The sequence below is a fragment of the Schistocerca nitens genome, chromosome 1, assembly GCF_023898315.1.
Source record: "Schistocerca nitens isolate TAMUIC-IGC-003100 chromosome 1, iqSchNite1.1, whole genome shotgun sequence".
In the NCBI taxonomy this organism is placed as follows: Eukaryota; Metazoa; Arthropoda; class Insecta; order Orthoptera; family Acrididae; genus Schistocerca; species Schistocerca nitens.
The window spans coordinates 962,710,561-962,730,084 of NC_064614.1; the positions used below are offsets into that span (position 1 = coordinate 962,710,561).

General features: G+C 42.1%; 1 protein-coding gene across 1 annotated transcript in view; it reads right to left on the reverse strand.

Moving 5' to 3' along the window:
* Positions 1–443: 443 nt before the first annotated feature.
* Positions 444–19,524, reverse strand: part of LOC126215356 (uncharacterized) — a 45,191-nt gene continuing 26,110 nt past the window's right edge. The window contains exons 3-4 of the mRNA XM_049942081.1: positions 15,418–15,574; positions 444–937 (exon numbers count right to left, since the gene is read on the reverse strand). Coding sequence (XP_049798038.1) covers positions 895–937; positions 15,418–15,574 — 200 coding nt within the window. The 3' untranslated portion in view covers positions 444–894. The remainder of the gene's footprint in view (positions 938–15,417; positions 15,575–19,524) is intronic.

Genomic DNA, 19,524 nt, shown 5'->3' on the forward strand with positions numbered 1-19,524 from the left:
TCAGTCCATACTACCACCCCCCGAAGTATTTGCTATTCCTCCAGCAAGAGTCTGTATACATCAAGAAGCGCTGGCGAAACTGCACGATTTCTACTTACCTTATTTCGAAGATTTGTGCACGTTTAAATTTTTTTCTGCCTCCTAATCCAGAAAATGATTAGGAGAGCAAACATTTTATCCGAATGAAGTGGTTATCCGTCCTGAAAACAAGTTTCCTCGAGAGCTGAAATTCGTTTCTTCTACGGGAGAATTTATTTTGCATAAAATAGATTAGCTGTGCCTGAAAGGAGCTTTACCTACAATTCAAAAGAAGTTTTCGTAAGAGTTCAAAAAAAAAGACATGTCACCGGAGTGACTTCGTAGTGCACAGCGGATATTACTCTGAAAACAATTTTTTTTTTTTTTTGCTTCTAAAAAAGGTTTGTCATTTGCTACATTTTTATTAAACCTACAAATTCGCCGGAGTACGTTACACATCAACTGGCATTTCTGCACCAAAGGAGCCCTACGCACCATTTTGAATACTTTCAGTTGGCTACTGTGTGAACGAATAAACAGGTATCAACAGAAAATGTATACATGTTCAGTGTAATGTGTAGTACAATATTGAAGATAGTGTAGCTTACATGAATGTTATGAGACTGTCACTTAAGTGTTACTGTTGATACAAACACATGTGTGTACCAGTAGGTCAGCGGCCGTCTGTACTGTAGTTTTGGCACGACCACTGCGCGACTGTGGCAGTCTGCAAATGCGACACAACTGCAGACTGCTGCCACAGGCATGGCGTCAACAGGAGACCGCCGAGCTGTAGCACGTTTGTGGCTGTCGCATCTGCGGACTGCGGCGATGGAGGAGCGTAGTCTGCGCCTGGGAGACTTCTTCTGGCACCGGTTAAGAGAAGGTAAGAGGCAGCACTCTCAGTTTATACCCGTTTCTGAAACAGTAGCCATCGTTATTTCAGTGCTCTCCTTCTAACAAGTACTACAATACAAGAAGAAATTGATCACATGTATTGAACTAAAACTTATTGCGTTCTTTATCTTCTAATAAAGTAAGTAAAATTAATTTCACGATCATGCCCAGAGGACCACTTAATTCCAACCGGCTGCCTTGACATCCTGTGCCATAGGGCGTCGTTTGGATGTGATATGGACGGGTACGGAATTGACAAACCGCTTTTCCACCCGACCTTCGAAAAGCGACTTGTCATTCAAGTAGCTTCACGAGGCTGATGCACCCGTCTCCAATCCTACCACGAAGGTAAAGTTGCTGGCAACACTGGGAATTGAACCCCAGTCCTATGCAGTGCAGTCAGACGCGCTGTGGAGGCAGATAAGAGTAACAGTCATTCCTCTTTTGCAACATCTGCACTAAGCTATCATCCTCTACATTTCATACACTCCCATGATCCTCACTTAACGTAACTGCAAGGTCAACTGTAGGAACATGAAAACTGTGTGAAATTCTGAGGAAGGAAGTCGGCCGTGTCCTTTCAAAGAAACCATCCGGCATTTGCCTGAAGCGATTTATGGAAGTCACGGAAAACCAAAATCAGGATGGCCGAACGTAGGCTTGAACCGTAGTCCTCCCGAATGCGATTCCAGTGTGCTAACCACTGCGCCACCTCGGTAGGTGTGAAATTATGTTGCGTGAAAACCTGTATAGGAGTGGAAAGAAATTTCGGTCCAGTGTATTTATAGAAGAGCCAGTGGACACACATAAAGCATAGGAGAAATGAACAGTACATAGTCAACATCATCTACCTTTCATTAATGGGAACAATGAGTCAACCTAAAAGTTCAGCTACAAATCCCTACATATGTAAATCAAAACGACTAAAACTCTTTATTTGGCATGCACAGAAATATTGTGAAAAAAAGTATTAAGTTACTTAAATTAGATTTATACGGTCATGCAAACCGTTTTGCATACAATAATTTCAAAACACAGTATGTTACCTTTAAATATCATTGCCCACAAAAGGTACTACAAAGAAAGTAGGTCCTATCACGACGCTGTTCCTGTGACTGGAAAAATGGTTTCATTTTCCACTACTGCATGCGAAATGTCTTAGAACAATTCAGTTTTCTTACAAAGCACAGAACAATTCCACATTTTCCGAATTTTGCATTACATTATCCCTGAGGGCGAAGACTACGTCTTCCTTTCTGGCCCATATTTTGGCCAGTGATCGTACATCATTCACTGGCACAGGATTACATGTTTACTTCTTCTTCTTCTGGCCTTTTTGTCCATCTAATACCCAAAGCCAGGCTTCGTCTTCCCAGAAAATAAAAGTCCATTTGCTATGTCTCCGGTAGAACTCGCCAACACATTTGTATAACAACTCACCTTCAAGATTTCGTCTTCCCGTTTATAAGTTGTTTCGTTGCACAATAAAGGAAAATCGAATCAAACTACTACACTGATAACTCAAGCCCACAAAACCTTGCAAGATATCTGCTAAAGATGCACACTACTCAGAAACTTTACACCAAGGACAAGAGAATATCGCGGTATATGAGAGTTTAAATGTTGCTTGCAAGCACTATTACTCATTTAAGTACGAATCTTGAAACACGTTGCAGAAAACAGTGTGCAGTTTTGATCTTGCTGGAGCAACATTGCCAAATAAATTGTTAAGTAAAATATTTATAACGAAGCAAATAACTACTACTGTTCTTTCCGCAGCGCTGACATACCAAAAACAAATAGGTGAAACATGTTAGACCAAAAAGAATCAATTGCAAAAACGAATAATAGTTTTAACTACAAGATAACAGCAAAGCGCTACTAACAGAGGAAGAATGGTTACAAATATTGCCAACGTAATATTTATTATCTGAGACTTGTTTATCATACCAACGATATTAAAATTTTCTAAAATTACTTTGTACCATACTCGCAATAATTGAGTTTTATGACCATAAATTTGTAGTTTTCCATACATACAGTTCAGGTAGAAACGTTTTCCTGGTGTTAAATTTATAATACCTGCAGTTGAGGAGAATGTCGCACATTTTAGGTTGCAAACAAAATTTCGCGTGACTCCAGGCCAAGGAAAATATATTTCTCTGTCGTGTTCTGAAGGAGTGCCGGATGTTCTTGACGCCATGTATAGTGCGTTGTTAGAAAGTAGTGCCAGGAAATTTCCGGGTCAATGGGTTGCGGCACTGAATACACGTTCTTCGCTGGTATCGAGCGTGCCGATGATAATACATCGTTCCGCTTAGCATCACGCTTACAGTGATGGAAACTTCTATTCTCAGTATAAATAATATTATGTCTGATGAAAGTTGAAACTCTGACAAGTCATAGCTGTAACTGATGTGCCAGTAGTGCCAAAATTCGTCCCATGCGTATTGTCAGTAATACTTATTAGTGAGACATCATTTCATCCAAATACTTTTAATATGTGATGCGTATTGTATAATAATGTGAATTTCGTCCAGAATGATCACTTCACAGCCATCTGCTTGAACAGCCTGACACTTTGTTACGTCATGCAGATGGGCGAGAATGGCAGTCAGATTTATGAAGCAACACTTAAAGTAGAAATAAGTACTACTTTTATTTATACAGGATAAAAGTAGTGGTGTCGTTCATGAATATATTGTATACACAGGGAGACTCTTGGATGTATACGGGAACGTTTTTTGCAGTAACGACAGATAATTAGCAGCGCGGGGTAACCGCGAGGACTATGGCGCCCTACACGGTTCGCGCGGCTTCCCCGTCGAAGTTTCGAGTCCTCCCTCGGGCATGAATGTGTGTTTGTGTGTTGCCCTTAGCGTAAGTTAGTTTAAGTTAGATTAAGTAGTGTGTAAGCCTAGGGACCGATGACCTCAGCAGTTTGGTCCCATAGGAACTTATCACCACAGATAATTTGCGAACGAAAATTCTTTCTTCTTTTTTATGTTTGGTCAACGTATTAGTCAATAATTAACGTCAGTGTTTTAATTATAGGAGCAGCGCATATTGCGACAAAAGTGCTTTAACCTTTCATGACTAAAGCTCACTTTACACTTATTTTAAAAGTAAAAGTTCAAAAACTGTCTTCTCTTATGATCAACAACAACAACATTTTAAGTCGACTGATCTTGGAATTCGATTGGGTGGGATACATGTGACCGACGAACCTAACTGCCGGCCGCTGTAGCCGAGCAATTGTAGGCGCTTCAGTCTGGAACCGCGCGACCCCTTCGGTCGCAGGTTCGAATCCTACCTCGGGCATGGATGTGTGTGATGTCCTCAGGTTGGTTAGGTTTAAGTAGTTCTAAGTTCTAGGGGACTGATGACCTCAGATGTTAAGTCCCATAATGCTCAGAGCCTTTTGAACCATTTGACCGAACCTAACTAGGTCGATGTTATTATTTGAACCTAGGTTTTCAAAGTTAAATTTTTATTTGTATAAGGATTTTATCACGATGGCAAATGTAGAAAGCGTATCACAAATCAATACCAAACGAACTTATTCTCATGGCAAAATATGAATTACAGCGTACAAATTCAAAAAAAAAAAAAAAATAAATGTGAAGATGGAATGTCTATGATGTATAACGAAACACAATCATTTCTGACATTCTTGAAACGGAGAAGATGGTAATTTGATGTGATTTTCGTGAAACAGATGGCTGTGCCCTCTAGAAATACACAGCGCCTCTCTTGATCGCTTTCAGTCCGGAACCGCGGGACTGCTACTGTCGTAGGTTCGAATCCTGCCTCGGGCATGGATGTGTGTGATGTCCTTAGGTTACTTAGGTTTAAGTAGTTCTAAGTTCTAGGGGACTGATGACATTAGAAGTTAAGTCCCTTAGTGCTCAGAGCCATTTGAACCATATTTAGCTCCAAGTCCTGGAAGCTTCTAATTAAATGATAGCACTAGACAGATATGGAACATTGCTCTAAACCGCATATTACTTTAGTATGATATGTGTGACGATCGCCCATGAAACAATTTAGACAAAGCAGCTCCAAGAAATCTTCATTGTGTGATCATTGTACTGTCGTTTGTAAAAATGGGACATAACATTTCGATACCTTTCAGAATTATCTCTTTATCGTTTGATTTTCTGTACACATCGAATAGACATCGTATCACTGTGTCTCCTAAGAGTCATCACGAACATTTTCAGTGATGTTTCATAAGATATTTGAAATTTCGTTTTTGCTGTGTGTAGATCTTCTGTTCAACACTTTTTTTCATGCGTCGCCCTGTTTCAAAGGAAAGCATAGCTTTTTTTCTCATTGCAAACAAAATTTTCTCACAGTGAAAACAGTATTTGTCCATTCGACTGAACGGCACGAAGTTAGTCTACTTCAATGTTCGGCTTAGCTGTATGTGTTAACTGGGACAGCAAAATGCCTGGAACCGACACGCCTAGGAAAAAATGATGAACGAAGCATTTAATCGTTATCGATGTGACGAGTGCCAGAGACACTGGAAATGGCAGTTTGCTTTAAACTCTTAGCATTTGTTACCGTGGTGGGGATGCATAAAATGAAGCATTAGGCTTTTCTGTGTAAATGTCTTGAAAATGATAACACCTCGAGCTGTATTGCTTCTGTGACCTCGTGGATTATTCTATATTACTCTCTAATCCTTTCGATAGCAACAGCAGAAACCGAAAGGTCGGCAGACATCTGTTTGCAACGTCTGCTTTGGGCGAATTGCCCAGTCTCGTACGCTGGTCGCCCCGCCTTGCCTCCGTGCTGCCACCATGTAACAGAGCTACACAATCGCTGCTGCAGTACTGGTTATTCTCATAGAGTAAAAAATCTCTGGAGTGAGCACTGCGTTCTGCGCATGTTGTCAACATTAAACCAGGATTGTCACGTGTTTTCGGGACTTCGCTGTGCGTGTGTGCTTTCTGCAGCGTTTGAAGTTTATAATATCAAGAGTTTTTGTTGTGTTTCACCGTTTGTTGATAGTGTAATAGCGATGGTGAATTACTGTTGTTGCTACGGATGCAAAGAAAAATATGTGAAAGGAGGGATGGTAACTTTTCATGGGTACATACCATGTAGCTCTAATTATAGTTATCAAATAAGAGACATTGTATATGTTTAAAAATTTCGAGACGCATTATAATTAAGGCTTGATTCTGTAGAACTTTTTTTTCTACGATTTTATGACTATATAATAGATATGACGGCTCTTACAAAAGCTTACAATCGCTTCCTCTCGTAAATTTGCTAGTGGAACAGGAAAGGGAATGGTTAGTTGTTTCAGCAAATACTATCCTCCATGCATATATCAGTGACTTGTCGATTATGTATATAGATTACTCAGTCTACTATTTATTTAATAAACTGGGAGCAAGTACGCAAAATGCGTTAAATAAATACTTCAAAGTGTCACTACTAAGAAAAATTGTGCTTTAGGTCGCAAAAACGAGAAAATAAATACGCAGAAATAGCAGAAAAATGGACAAATTAGCAGGGATATAATCGCTAATGTGTGGCAAATTCGGTGTTTTTCGGACACTTGCAAAAGTACTAGCTTGCTGTCAAGTCGTTTTGCAAGACTATCACTGCAAAAATGTACGTCAGGCTCTTTAATACTATAAAGTGCCGTATCATACCGAAAACTACCAAAAATCGAGTGCATCTGAACTGTGACACCTATCGCAAAGAAGCAGGATGTAATATCACTTGCCCTTAAAAGTTACGTAGCTGGTTTATTCCCGGTATCAAATGGATACTGTTAAAATGTCTGTGCAACATATATAAATAATCCACGACACGTACGAAAAGAATCCATCTGTACTAGGGATGTAGTGACATTCTAAATATACAGGGCGCTATACGGACAAACACACGACGTCCCGAGAACACGTGACCAGGCCGGCAATGTATGTTGACAACACAAAATCTGTTCTGCGCATGTGAATGCTCACTCCAGAGATATTTACTCTATGGTTATTCTTCGTGTTATACTGTTGATGTTAATATGTGCGATCAAACCAAATATTGCGTTAGACTATCTGAGACCGTTCTGTCGAATGAGCACATAAAATTTCTCATATTATCCGTCTTAAGGTTAGAAGGTAACAATTGTAAAGAAAATCGTTATCGCTATTTAGCATAAACCGCACAAATGAGAGGAATGTTACTCATAGCTAATCGCTTTGGGAGTCCTATCTGGCTGCCTGTGTTCAATCTTTCATACACAGCCACTTCAATAATGCACAAAATAATCATAAAATTAAATAAAATGTAATAGACTATAATAAAATGTGATAAAGTCCTCGTCTTACTTTAAAAGCAGCAACACATAATCTCTGTTTTGCTTCTTCATACTATCGCCCATTCACCAAAGTGCTCCATTCTATTCATGTCACAACTACTGCCTTCCTGGGCACTAGCTAGTTCTGTAAACAAGTACATGCCTCTAACTGACTGCTTTCAGCCACAACCCGTTCCACTTTATTACAGGAATATCAAAGGGGACATGAAGAAACATGTGAAGAAATAACATAACAATAGTTATTTAGGCAAGTTGCCCACATAGGTAGTGTTACTGTTAAACTCAAAAAGATCCAAGAATCTGCTCTCTTCATCTATAAATTATGCATATTATCAAATCTATTTGTGTTAATTGATAATTCTAGTTCTTCAAGAAGGTCAAGCTTTCTTCCTTTCGTCACCACATGCATCACCTCTAAATTCTATTCAGTGCCGTCTGGTGGGTGACTTGTCTTGTGAATGTGTTTGGCTACTACAGATTACCATAACTGCCCAGTCTGAAAGTTTCTTTGTGCTCTTTATACCTTGTCAAAAATGTTCTTCCCGTCTGTCCAATATTATCTTCTCCCACATGATGCATGCCGTATTTTATATACACTCATTTATTTTTCCCATTCTCGACCTCAGCTGTTAAACTACATCTGAATAAACTGTTCGGTTGGAATGTCATCTGGAAACTGCATGGTTTGAATATATTCTCCTATCTCTCTCATATTTTCCAAAAATACGGCATGGCAACGATCTTTTTGTCCTTAGCTAGTTCCACTTTTTTATTTTTCCTGTCCCCCTATGGATAAGATGATTCACCACTCTTACATCATACGTGTTGCTTACTGGAACTTGCTTAATAATGTTGTTCAGTCAATCTGCTACACCCATTGTCACACCAGTGGGTCTGTTCACTAGACTTCTAAACACTCATAAATTCACATGTGTCATAATTGTTTAGGAATCACAACATCTGTTGCTGTCCACTTTCTAAGGATCTTAAAGACATGCACTCTCTTAGCCGATTACCTCTAGCTCCTGTCTACAGGAAAGTCAATTTTTTTTCACGGAACCTATTACATTTAACTATTATTTTATCAATGTAATCCTCAGTGTCACCTACAAGCAACATTTCATCAACTTAGTGTTTATAATATAGTGCCATTTTCATTAAAGTATCATAAGATTTTAAAATATTCTCCTCAAATTGCTGATAAAAATATGTGTCATTGTGGCTGAAATGCTCAATTCCACAACCAGTCCATTTTTTTTATGTAAAATTTATTGTCAAACAAGAAGTAGTTAGAATCAGTGACAAGACTCATCACAAATTCAATTTCTTTCTGCGTCAAGAACTTCTTATGCTAGAGTAAACTATTTTTCCTAATCTCGATCATCTCATCTACTGGAACTTTGGCACACAAGTTTTTAAAACTTGGGGGACAAGTCAGGAGGATTCAATGATTAGCATAGCTTTAAATTCGTTAATTATTGGCGTACTGTTACACACTGGCTAGCTGCTAAACATAACACTGCCGCTGAGGAAACAATGAAGCAAATCTTTCACTTTGTAAGCAGTACTGCTTTTTGCATTAACAGTCGATCTCAGAGTGTGATTTTCCTTCTGAACGTTTAATTGCAGTCTTAATGCAGGGGCAGTAAAACTCATATTATGACATTTCTTCTTCTTGGAACTTTGTTTCTTCACATGTTTCTTCATGTTCTTCGTGTCCTCTCTAATATCCCTATAACAGAGTGGAACGGGTCGTGGCTCAATGCAATCAGTTAGAGGTGTGTACTTGCTTACGAAACCAGCCAGTGGCCGGGAAGGCAGTTGTGACGTGAATCAGATGCGTTGAGCGTTACCGCTATTAAGAATAGAATGGAGCAATTTGGTGAATGGGAGGTAGTATGAAGAAGCAAAACAGAGATTATGTGTTGCTGATTTTAAAGTAAGACGAGGACTTTATGTCGGGATACCTTTAATATACTTTATTTCATTTCATGACTATTTTGTGCTTTTTTAAAGTGCCTGTGTATGAAGGTTTGAACGCAGACAGCCAGATGATAGGATCGTAGTTTTAGGTAACATTCCTTACGTATGTGTACTACATGCGAAATATCGATAATAAATATAGAATTTCTGTTTGAAAAACATTTTGTTTGTAACCAGAAGCAAACATATAATGTAACACCAGGAAAGAGAGGGTGTTCCATGTGTGGACAAATTCATCGAAGTCGAAACTCTGTTACAGCACACTGTTATCTCTCGCACGGACATAGTTAACTTCCGTTCCGCCGTGTTACATGCTACAGTTCAGAGCCCTCCGGCGGAATAGGGCAGCAAATATGTAGACATGAAGGATGAAGATGTAGAATATTGATAACGTATATTTTATTTAAAAAACTTTAAGAGTTTTCGTATAAAAAATTCGGACTCATTACTTTTCAGCACACTGCCGCATATGAGATAGGGCTTAGCCTGAATATAATTGCCGAGTCCACATCAAAACTAGATGCCTCTGCCAAGTGTTTTTACCAATAAACGAGCGTAAATTGTCTCCAGATATTTTTTTTAAAAATCTTACCATTTTTTTGGTACCAGGGACTAATTTCATCGAGAAAATTAATAAGCTAAAATAAAAACTAAAAGAAAAACTGAAATATGTAGCATTAATGTTCTATAATATTTATTTTATATTTCGTTGTGAACCGGATATCGACTTCCTGACCCATCATGAGACAACTTAAATTGTTTGATGATATGTAAAGCAAAAGTTGTGGAACATTAATACTGTGTATTTAACGTTTTAATATGTCTCTATTCCTCCAAGTGGCGATGGAATATTCCGTAAATATTAATTACAGTTATTTATTATATGTTCGATTTATAGATTAGCATTTTAGGCAATTGGCGCATCTCTAACCACAGGCTGTGTACAGCCTAAGTAGCTAAAAGCCTTAGTAGTGGTTTTGGGATCTTTAGTGTTAACAAGCTCTTACGTCGGATTTTACAGCTGTTGAGGATTGATGTCATGTGCATTAACTTGCGTTTTGTAGCAGGTGCATCGTATCGTCTATCGGTAATCTGAAACACCATTATCTGTTGACAGTTATTAGCACTACGCTGCTCAAATCACACCAATATCCAAAAAAGGGAATAGGAGTAATCTGTCGAATTACAGATCCATACTGTAACGTCGATTTATAGTAGGATTTTGGAATGTTTACTGTGCTCGAACATTATGAATTACCTCGACGAAAACGATTTATTAACAAACATCCAACACGGATTCAGAGGATATCTTTCTTGTGAGACAAAACTAGCTCTTTATTCTCAAGAGGTAATGAGTGATGTCGACAGGTGACGTCAAATCGATTCCATATCTCTAGATTTCCAGAAGGCTTTTGACACCGTTCCTCACAATCGACTTCTTATTGAATTGCGTACCTATGGGTATCACCTCAGTTGTGTGACTGCATTCGTGATTTCCTGCCAGAAAGGTCACAGTTCGTAATGACTGACGGAAAATCCCCAAGGGAATATCGGAGGACCTCTGTTGTTCCTGATCTACATAAATGATTTAGGAGACAATCTGAGGATCCCTCTCAAATTGTTTGTAGGCGAGGCTGTAAATTACCGCCTTGTAAAGTCGTCAGATGATCAAAACGAATTGCAAAATGATTTAGACGAGGTACATGTATGGCGCAAGAAGCGGCAATTGACTGTAAATAATCAGAAGTGTGAAGTGACCGACATGTGTACTAGTGCCCATGTGTACTAGCTAGTGCCCAGGAAGGCAGTAGTTGTGACATGAAGCAGATGCGATGGGCGTTACCACTATAAGAATAGAATGGAGCACTTTGGTGAATGGGCGATAGTATGAAGAAGCAAAACAGAGATTGTGTGTAGCTGATTTTAAAGTTAGACGAGGACTTTATTATAAAAAAATGGTTCAAATGGCTCTGAGCACTATGGGACTTAACATCTATGGTCATCAGTCCCCTAGAACTTAGAACTACTTTAAACCTAACTAACCTAAGGACAGCACACAACACCCAGCCATCACGAGGCAGAGAAAATCCCTGACCCCGCCGGGAATCGAACCTGGGAACCCGGGCGTGGGAAGCGAGAACGCTACCGCACGACCACGAGATGCGGGCTTTTATTATATTTTATTATATTCTATTACGTTTTATTTAATTGCATGACTATTTTGTGCATTACTTAAGCGGCTGTGTATGGAAGATTGAAATCCGCTAAAATTCGGTTACACCGTGTCATACAAATCTAAACACTGCAAACCCAACTAAATGCTCAAGCATTACAGTTACGTATAACTTCAATTGGAACGCTCACATAGATAACGTTGTGGGGAAAGCAAATCAAACAATGCGATTTATTGCCATAACACTCAGAAAATATAACAGGTGTGCTGAAGAGACTGCCCACACTACGCTTGTCCGCCCTCTTCTCGAGTATTGCTGTACGGCGTGGGTTCCGCATCATATACACTTGACGGAGTACCAGTCCACAGAAGCGCAGCTCGTTTTGTACTGTAGCGAAATAAGGGAGAGTGTGAAACGGATATTATAGACGATTTGGGGTGGCAGCCATTAAAACAAGGCGTCCTTAGCTGCAGCAGCACCTTCTCATGAAATTTGAATACCAAATTTTCTCCTCAGACTATGAAAATATTTTGTTGGCGCCCGCCTACATGGGGAGAAATGACCATCTTCATAAAATATGAGAAATTACAATTCGCACGGAAAGATTTAAGTGTTCGTTTCTCCCGCGTGCTGTTCGAGAAGTAGCTCAAAAGTGGTTCGATGAACCCTCTGCTAAGCACTTAATTTTGAATTGCAGAATAAACATGTAGATGTATATGTGCACTGTTTGATTATTCCCGTGTGATGGTCGTTCAAGATTCAGAAATGGTTCAAATGGCTCTAAGCACTATGGGACTTAACATCTGAGGTCATCAGTCCCCTAGACTTAGAACTACTTAAACCTAACTAACCTAAGGACATCACACACGTCCATGCCCGAGGCAGGATTCGAACCTGCGACCGCAGCTGCAGCGCGGTTCCGGGCTGAAGCTCATAGAACCGCTCGGCCACAGCGGCCGGCGCCGTTCAAGGCACCTTGACTGAGACGGATAAAGAAATATGTCTGCGAAATTTGAAAAGAAAATGAAAGACTGAAAGAACACTAGTAACATGGCTCAGTGTGGGAGATGATGAAGGAGACACAAGCAAAGCTACTACTTATTAAGACTTTCGAAAGATACTGCAAGAGCTGTTAGATCTTTTGAAAGTACTAGGCCATGCTATCCAGGATCTGCTCTGAGGCACAGACTATACTATCACATAGACATTACGAAGTGCGAAGAATGTGTCGACATAGGTAGGAAGGCAATTCCGAAGGCCACAAGAAAGACTGCAAACGAATCTTGCTTCGGGCATGGATGTGAGTGATGTCCTTAGGTTAGTTAGGTTTAAGTAGTTCTAAGTTCTAGCGGACTGATGACCTCAGAAGTTAAGTCCCATAGTGCTCAGAGTCATTTCATTGCAAGAGTTTCAGTCGTCCTTGGTCAGAAGTGCTATAGACAAGCAAGTCTAACTGAGGCTACTTGGAAGACAAGCCAAAGAATTTGGCTAAAGGTGTTCCAGTCGCGGCTGATTCGTATGAGTAAACACCTCACTGAGTTTGAACAAGGTGTGTAACAGGGCTATGGGAAGCTGGACGTTCCTTCTGCGCTATTGCAGAAAGACTTGACGGGTATGTAGGCTCTGTGCATGACTTTTAGCAGCAGTTATCACGAGAATTTACGTTCGCAAGAAGACCGGGCTCCGGACTGCCACGTGGCACAACCGAGAGGGAAGACCGTCGTGTTCGGGGTATGGCTCTGGCGCATCGTACTGCATTTGCAGCAGCAATTTGAGCAGCAGTTGGCACCGCAGGGACGCAACGAATTGTTACAGAAGACTTACACTATGTGATCAAAAGTATCCGGACACCTCGCTGAAAACGACTTACAAGTTCAAGGCGCCCTCCATCGGTAATGCTGGAATGTGTTGGCTCACCCTTAGCCTTGATGACAGCTTTCACTCTAGCATGCATTGTTCAATCAAGTGCTGGAAGGTTTCTTGGGGAATGGCAGTCCGTTTTTCACGGAGTGCTGCACTGAGGAGAGATATCGGTGTCAGTTGGTGAAGCCTGACACGAAGTCGGCGTTCCAAAACATTCCAAAGGTGTTGTATAGGATTCAGGTCAGGACCTTGTGCAGGCCAATCCATTACGGGGATGTTACTGTCGTGTAACCACTCCGCCACAGGCCGTGCATTACGACCATGTGCTTGATCGTGTTGAAAGATGCAATCGCCATCCCGGAATTGCTCTTCAACAGTGGGAAGCAATAAGGTGCTTAAAACATCAATGTAGGCCTGTGCTGTGATAGTGCCACGCAAAACAACAACGGGTGCAAGCCCCCTCCATGCAAAAGACGTCCATATCATAACACCACCGCCTCCAAATGTTACTGTTGGCACTACACATGCTGTCAGATGACGTTCACCGGGCATTCGCCATACCCACGCCTTGCCATCGGATCGCCACATTGTGTACCGTGATTCGTCACTCCACAGAACGTTTTTCCACTGTTCAATCATCCAATGTTTACGCTTCCTACACCAAGCGAGGCGTTTTTTGCATTTACCGGCGTGGTCTGTGGCTTATGAGCAGCCGCTCGACAGTGAAATCCAAGTTTTCTCACCTCCCGCCTAACTGTCATAGTATTTACAGTGGATCCTGATGCAGTTAGGAATTTCTGTGTGATGGTCTGGATAGATGTCTGCCTATTACACATTACAATCCTCTTCAACTGTCGGCGGTCTCTGTCAGTCAACAGACGAGTTCGGCGTATACGCTTTTGTGCTGTGCGTGTCCCTTCACGTTTTCCACTTCACTATCACATCGGAAACAGTGGACCTAGGGATGTTTACGAGTGTGGAAATCTCGCGCGCAGACGTATGACACAGGTGACACCCAATCACCTGATCACATTCGAAGTCCGTGAATTCCGCGGAGCGCCTCATTTTGCTCTCCCACGATGTCTAATGGCTACTGAGGTCGCTGATATGGAGTACCTGGCAGTAAGTGGCAGCACAATGCACCTAATATGAAAAAAGTATGTTTTTGGGTGTATTCGGATACTTTTGATCACATAGTGTACTTCTAGAACAGCTCCGAGCCAGATGCCCTGTAGCGTACATTCTACAGACCCCAAACCACCACCATTTGTGACTTCACTGGTGTCAAGCGAGAACTCATTGGAGAGTAGGGTGGAGGTGTGTTGTGTTTGTGATGAAAGCTGGCTCTGCCTCGGTGCCAGTGATGGACGTTTGTTGGTTCAAAGGAGGCCAGTTGAGGGCCTACAACCAACCTGTTTGCATGCTACACACACTGGATCTATAGCTGGAGTTATTCTCTGGGGTACTATTTCGTAACCACTCTCATGGTTGTTCCACGCACTCTAAATGAAAGTCTGTGCGTCAGTCTGGTGGTTCGGCCTGTTGTGCTGCCAGTGATGAAAAGCATAGCAGAGAGTGTTTTCCAACAGCATAGCGCTCGCCCACATATCGCAGTTGTAACCCAACATCCTGTATAGAGTATCGACATATAGCCTTGGTCTGCTCGATCACCAAATTTGTCTCCAATAGAGCACATATGGGACATCGTCTGACGACAATACCAGCGTCATCCAGAAACAGCATTAACCGTCTCTGTATTGGCCGACCAAGTGCAACAGGCATGGATCAAAAATCAAATGGCTCTGAGCACTGTGGGACTTGACTTCTGAGGTCATCAGTGTCCTAGAACTTAGAACTACTTAAACCTAACTAACCTAAGGACATCACACACATCCATGCCCAGGGCAGGATTCGAACCTGCGACCGTAGCAGCAGAGCGGTTCCGGATTGAAGGTCTAGAACCGCTCGGCCACAGCGGCCGGCTCCTAGGGTGATTAATTCTTTTTTTTTATCTAGTGTGCTTGTATCAATGGAAGACGATGTTCTTATTGCTTCACACGAAGGAGGTCAGTCACTTACGTTAGTACAGAAGTTCTCTAAGTTGTCACAAGGAATGAAGCAGTGAGGGGTGAGCACAGTACTCACTGCGCGAACTGCAGGCGGACGCAGCGGCCCGCCTGGTTGCGATAGAAGCCGTCCCTGCAGCGTCGTCTGCGCTTCGCCGGTGTGGCGGTGCTGGCGGTGCTCGTGGTGCTGGTGGCTGTGGCGGCTGCGGTGGTGGTGGTGCTGCTGGCGGGAGCCTCTGTGGAAACAAGTTCGAAATTATTTACTTGATCCGCAAGCTTGGGCGCCCGTACACGTTTATGCAAGAGCGGGCAAGCTTTCTGAATTTTTATTCATGGCATAAACGATTCCGTGTGTTTGAGAACGTGTCGTAGACCAGAACCATATTTGACAGGACGAACACAAAACGTATTGCGCACTATCTGATCTTGTATTGTCAGTATAGGAGCACTAACAGCAGAATGGGTCGGTCACGGGAGCTCAGTGGTTCCGAACGTTGACTGGCCATTGAACGTCAGTTGAGTAACAAATCCAGTGGCCGCATGCCCGTGGCGCAGTCCGCGACTTTAAAAGGACGGATCGAGCGCTGAAGCATCACTCTTCCGGCTCACTCTGAAGATGGCTGAATAACATACAGCCGAAATGCTGAATTTATACGGCAGCACACCCGAAATTTAATGAAGCACCTTAAGCTCATATCACCGGTAAAAATAGGAGACTGCTAGTCTCAATGCATGTACTATAAGTTTTTCTTCAGTTATGACAGGGACGCATATGTGCTCCGCTAGTATTGTGGACACTTAGCAAACGTGCATTCCACGGGTGCTTACTGAGGCACCTTCTCCCACACGATCCAACACAGTTACTACTGTGCCAACAACTCAGTGTCGAGTACCTTGGCCAGCTCTTGTGGCTTCAACAACAGATGCGAGAGGGTCTGTCCGTGAAATGTGAAGGTTTTGTTACATCTGTAAAACCTGCTGTTCCTTTGTTTAGTAGCTTATCAACACAGATCGCCTCAGCAAACCTTTGCTGTATACAGTGTCATATTTGCGTCTATCTGTTTCTTTTCCTTTTATTTTCATGTTATCACTTCAGTATAAACTGTACAAATGTCACTGAGCCGTGAATGGCTCGCCGTCTCATCATTTGGTATTTTACACCCTCTTTTAACGTATTTCCATCTCACCACGTTGATTTAAATTACTGGCGTTACTGAGTTGCTGTTTCGCCTGACCGTCATCGGCGCTAGTAGCGCGTATCGATATATCCCCTCTGATAGAATCTTTACTCGGCTGCTATTACCTCCCGGTTGTCATCTGTCCTGGAGTCACTCGGAACGTGCGAGGAGGAGAGTTTACGGCGGCAGTTCGGGTCGTGAGTTGGGCCCTGGCAGTCAGTTGCAACGTGTCTGGAGCGCAGCCCGGGCCAGCTAGTCGCCGGCTTGCAGCGGCAGTCATCCCTGCGTGGACATCGCCCGCCCGACCGTTACCGCCACGCATCACCCAAGGCGGGCCTGACTTTCGGTGGATTGTTGGTCGGTCGGTTGGTCCGAGGACACCTCCGTGCGGCGTAGCCGACTGGGCCGCTGGCGGTATCTGCGCAGTGTCGGAGTCTGTCTGGAGCTGTCCGATCGGTACGAGCATCGTCGCTCGCCGACCCAGGACATGAAGGTTGAGTGGTTTTGAGCATTACGTTGTTGGTTTCGGCGTTGCTGTTGTGGAGGTTTTCCTGTGAGCAACAACGAGTGAAGTGTTCGAAATAGCCGCCGTCAGTTGAATTGGTCAAATTAATTTAACCATAGTCAAGTGCACCAGCGGAATTTTCTGCCTTGTGGCCGTTAGTGTTCTGGTTCCCTGCCCTGGCCGCTAACGTACTTTTTAGGCAGTGTCTTTCCTCACCTGTTGTTGCTGCCCAACATGGTGTGTAGTTTTGGCAGCTCAGTTCACATATGCGTTTGTTTGTGGATAGTGATTCTTGTAATTTTTTGGGGGCCTTGAATTCTCATGCACTCGGTCGTGGCATGCAAGCGGTTGGTCCGTCGGTCCGTGGCTGTCCCTTGGTGGGGTTCGCACGAATTAAGTGTGGTTGGACTCACCACCTGTCTCGCCTAAGTGAACGAGGGCAGACCGATCCACTGGAGACTCCCGAGTGCCGTTCTCTTAATTAGCGTTTTGGCAGTCTTAATGTTGTTGTAATTTAACTCTATTTTATATTTTTAATGTGACAAGGTTAGTTGTGGGCCTTCAGCCCTGGAAACATGTTCTCAGGGTTGCCTTCAAGTCCCAACATTATCGCCTTCTGCTCTTGAAAGGTTATTGTGATTTCCTCTGAAAGATTTTACAAGTTATTGTGGGCCTTCCGTCGTTGGTGTTGCAAATAGGAAATTTTTAAACTTAATGTATTGTTTTACCGATTGTTGCAATATATATTTCCTTAATTTGCAGAATTTAACCTTGCGGCCTTCAGCCATCTTTTTGCGTTTGTTTATCTCTTTCTGTGCACCTTGTGGGCCATCAGCCCTGTTAGCATCTTAAAACATTGTGGCGTTCTGCCTTCAGTAATAATCATAGTATATTTGGAATTTTCATGATTTAATCCGGCGGCCTTCAGCCGCTCCGCATGCTGATCTGATATATGTAAACGATTTATCTTATTCGTTAACTTAATTGTGTGTCATGTCTTTTCAAAATTGAACTTATTCTAAAGCATCTTGTTGGAGGCCTTCAGCCGCGAAGCAAATTTAATTCTTTCGAAAGTGTATTTGTGAACTAAATGATAATAAATTACAATTGTGAAATGAAACCGACCGCAACTCCCTCGGCCTTTCCTCAACCGTAATTAACTATTAGCCCTGCGTGATTAGCGGGCGTCTCAGTTACGTCCATAACCATGGAATGATCCTGTAACATTTCTCTCTGTGGCAACAAATTTCTTCCTATGAGGCTGACACCTGATCGAAAACATTTCTCTGGGTATTCGTTCAGTTTTTTGGGATAACCATCACGCTGCAGCACACATTAAACGCAAATTTTCAAGTTCATGTAACGAGTAATCGATCATCTTCCACACTCTATCACAAAATTTACCGTGGACATATCACAGACAACTGAATGTTGCATTTCAAGATAGGATCATCAACGTCGATGCAACAGGCAGTTGTTTACGTATTTACGTGTTTACAAACACGTCCCTAAGTCGGATTACTCATTCAAGACTTCGTACTGCCTGAAATATTTATTCAAAGAATCCGTCATTATCATAAGTTGTCACCCACGTCACTCTCCGCCATCTGAGACTAGCACATCCTAACACATCCATCCCTTACACTTTTTGACTTCTACGATTTCATCTAGTAAGATGCAAGTTATTCCGTGATGACGCCTTAAAACATGGGCTCTCATCTTCTCCCTTCTTGTAGTCAGTAGTTTCCTCATATTTTTTCCTCGCTGATTCTGTGAAGTACTCCTCCTTTCTTACCTTATCAGACTGCCTAACTTTTGGCAACCTTCCGTAACACTACATCTCAAACATTCGAATTTTCCTCTTTTCGGGATTTCCTACCAGCCTATGACTTATATCCATACAGTGCTATGCTACAGACGTCCATTCTCAGAATGTTCTTCCTCAAGTGAAGGCCTACAGATGACACTAGCACACTCCTCTCAGCGAGGAATTGGTATAAGACTAACCCCTAAGGTTTGGAGCATTCCGAAAAATCATAGTGAAGGCGAACTTGACACAATCAAATTCTGCTCATATCGAGTGTTCGGTCTAATCTGGAAGGAAGGATACAAGAGTACTGTATCACTGACCGATGTAATACCATTCAGTTCTGCCGTTACTTGTTACTTAACACTAGGACATATCCTTTCGTCACATTTCAAACGTGTTGGGTTCGAAAGTTAATTCTTCCATTTTGTTGTTGTTTTAGGTCGAAAGACTGGTCTGATGTAGCTCTCCATGTTATTCTGCCCTTCAGAATCCTCACCAAGCCTGCGTAACTATTGCAAGTTATGTCTGTTTGAACCTGGTTAACATAGTCAAGCCTAGGTGCTTCACTACAATTGTTACACCAGACACTTTCCTTGTTGCCAAAATGACAGCTCCTCGATGCATCAGTAAGTGTCCTATCAATCGATACCAACTGTTACTCAAGTTGTGCCATAAATTTCTTTTCTGACCAAT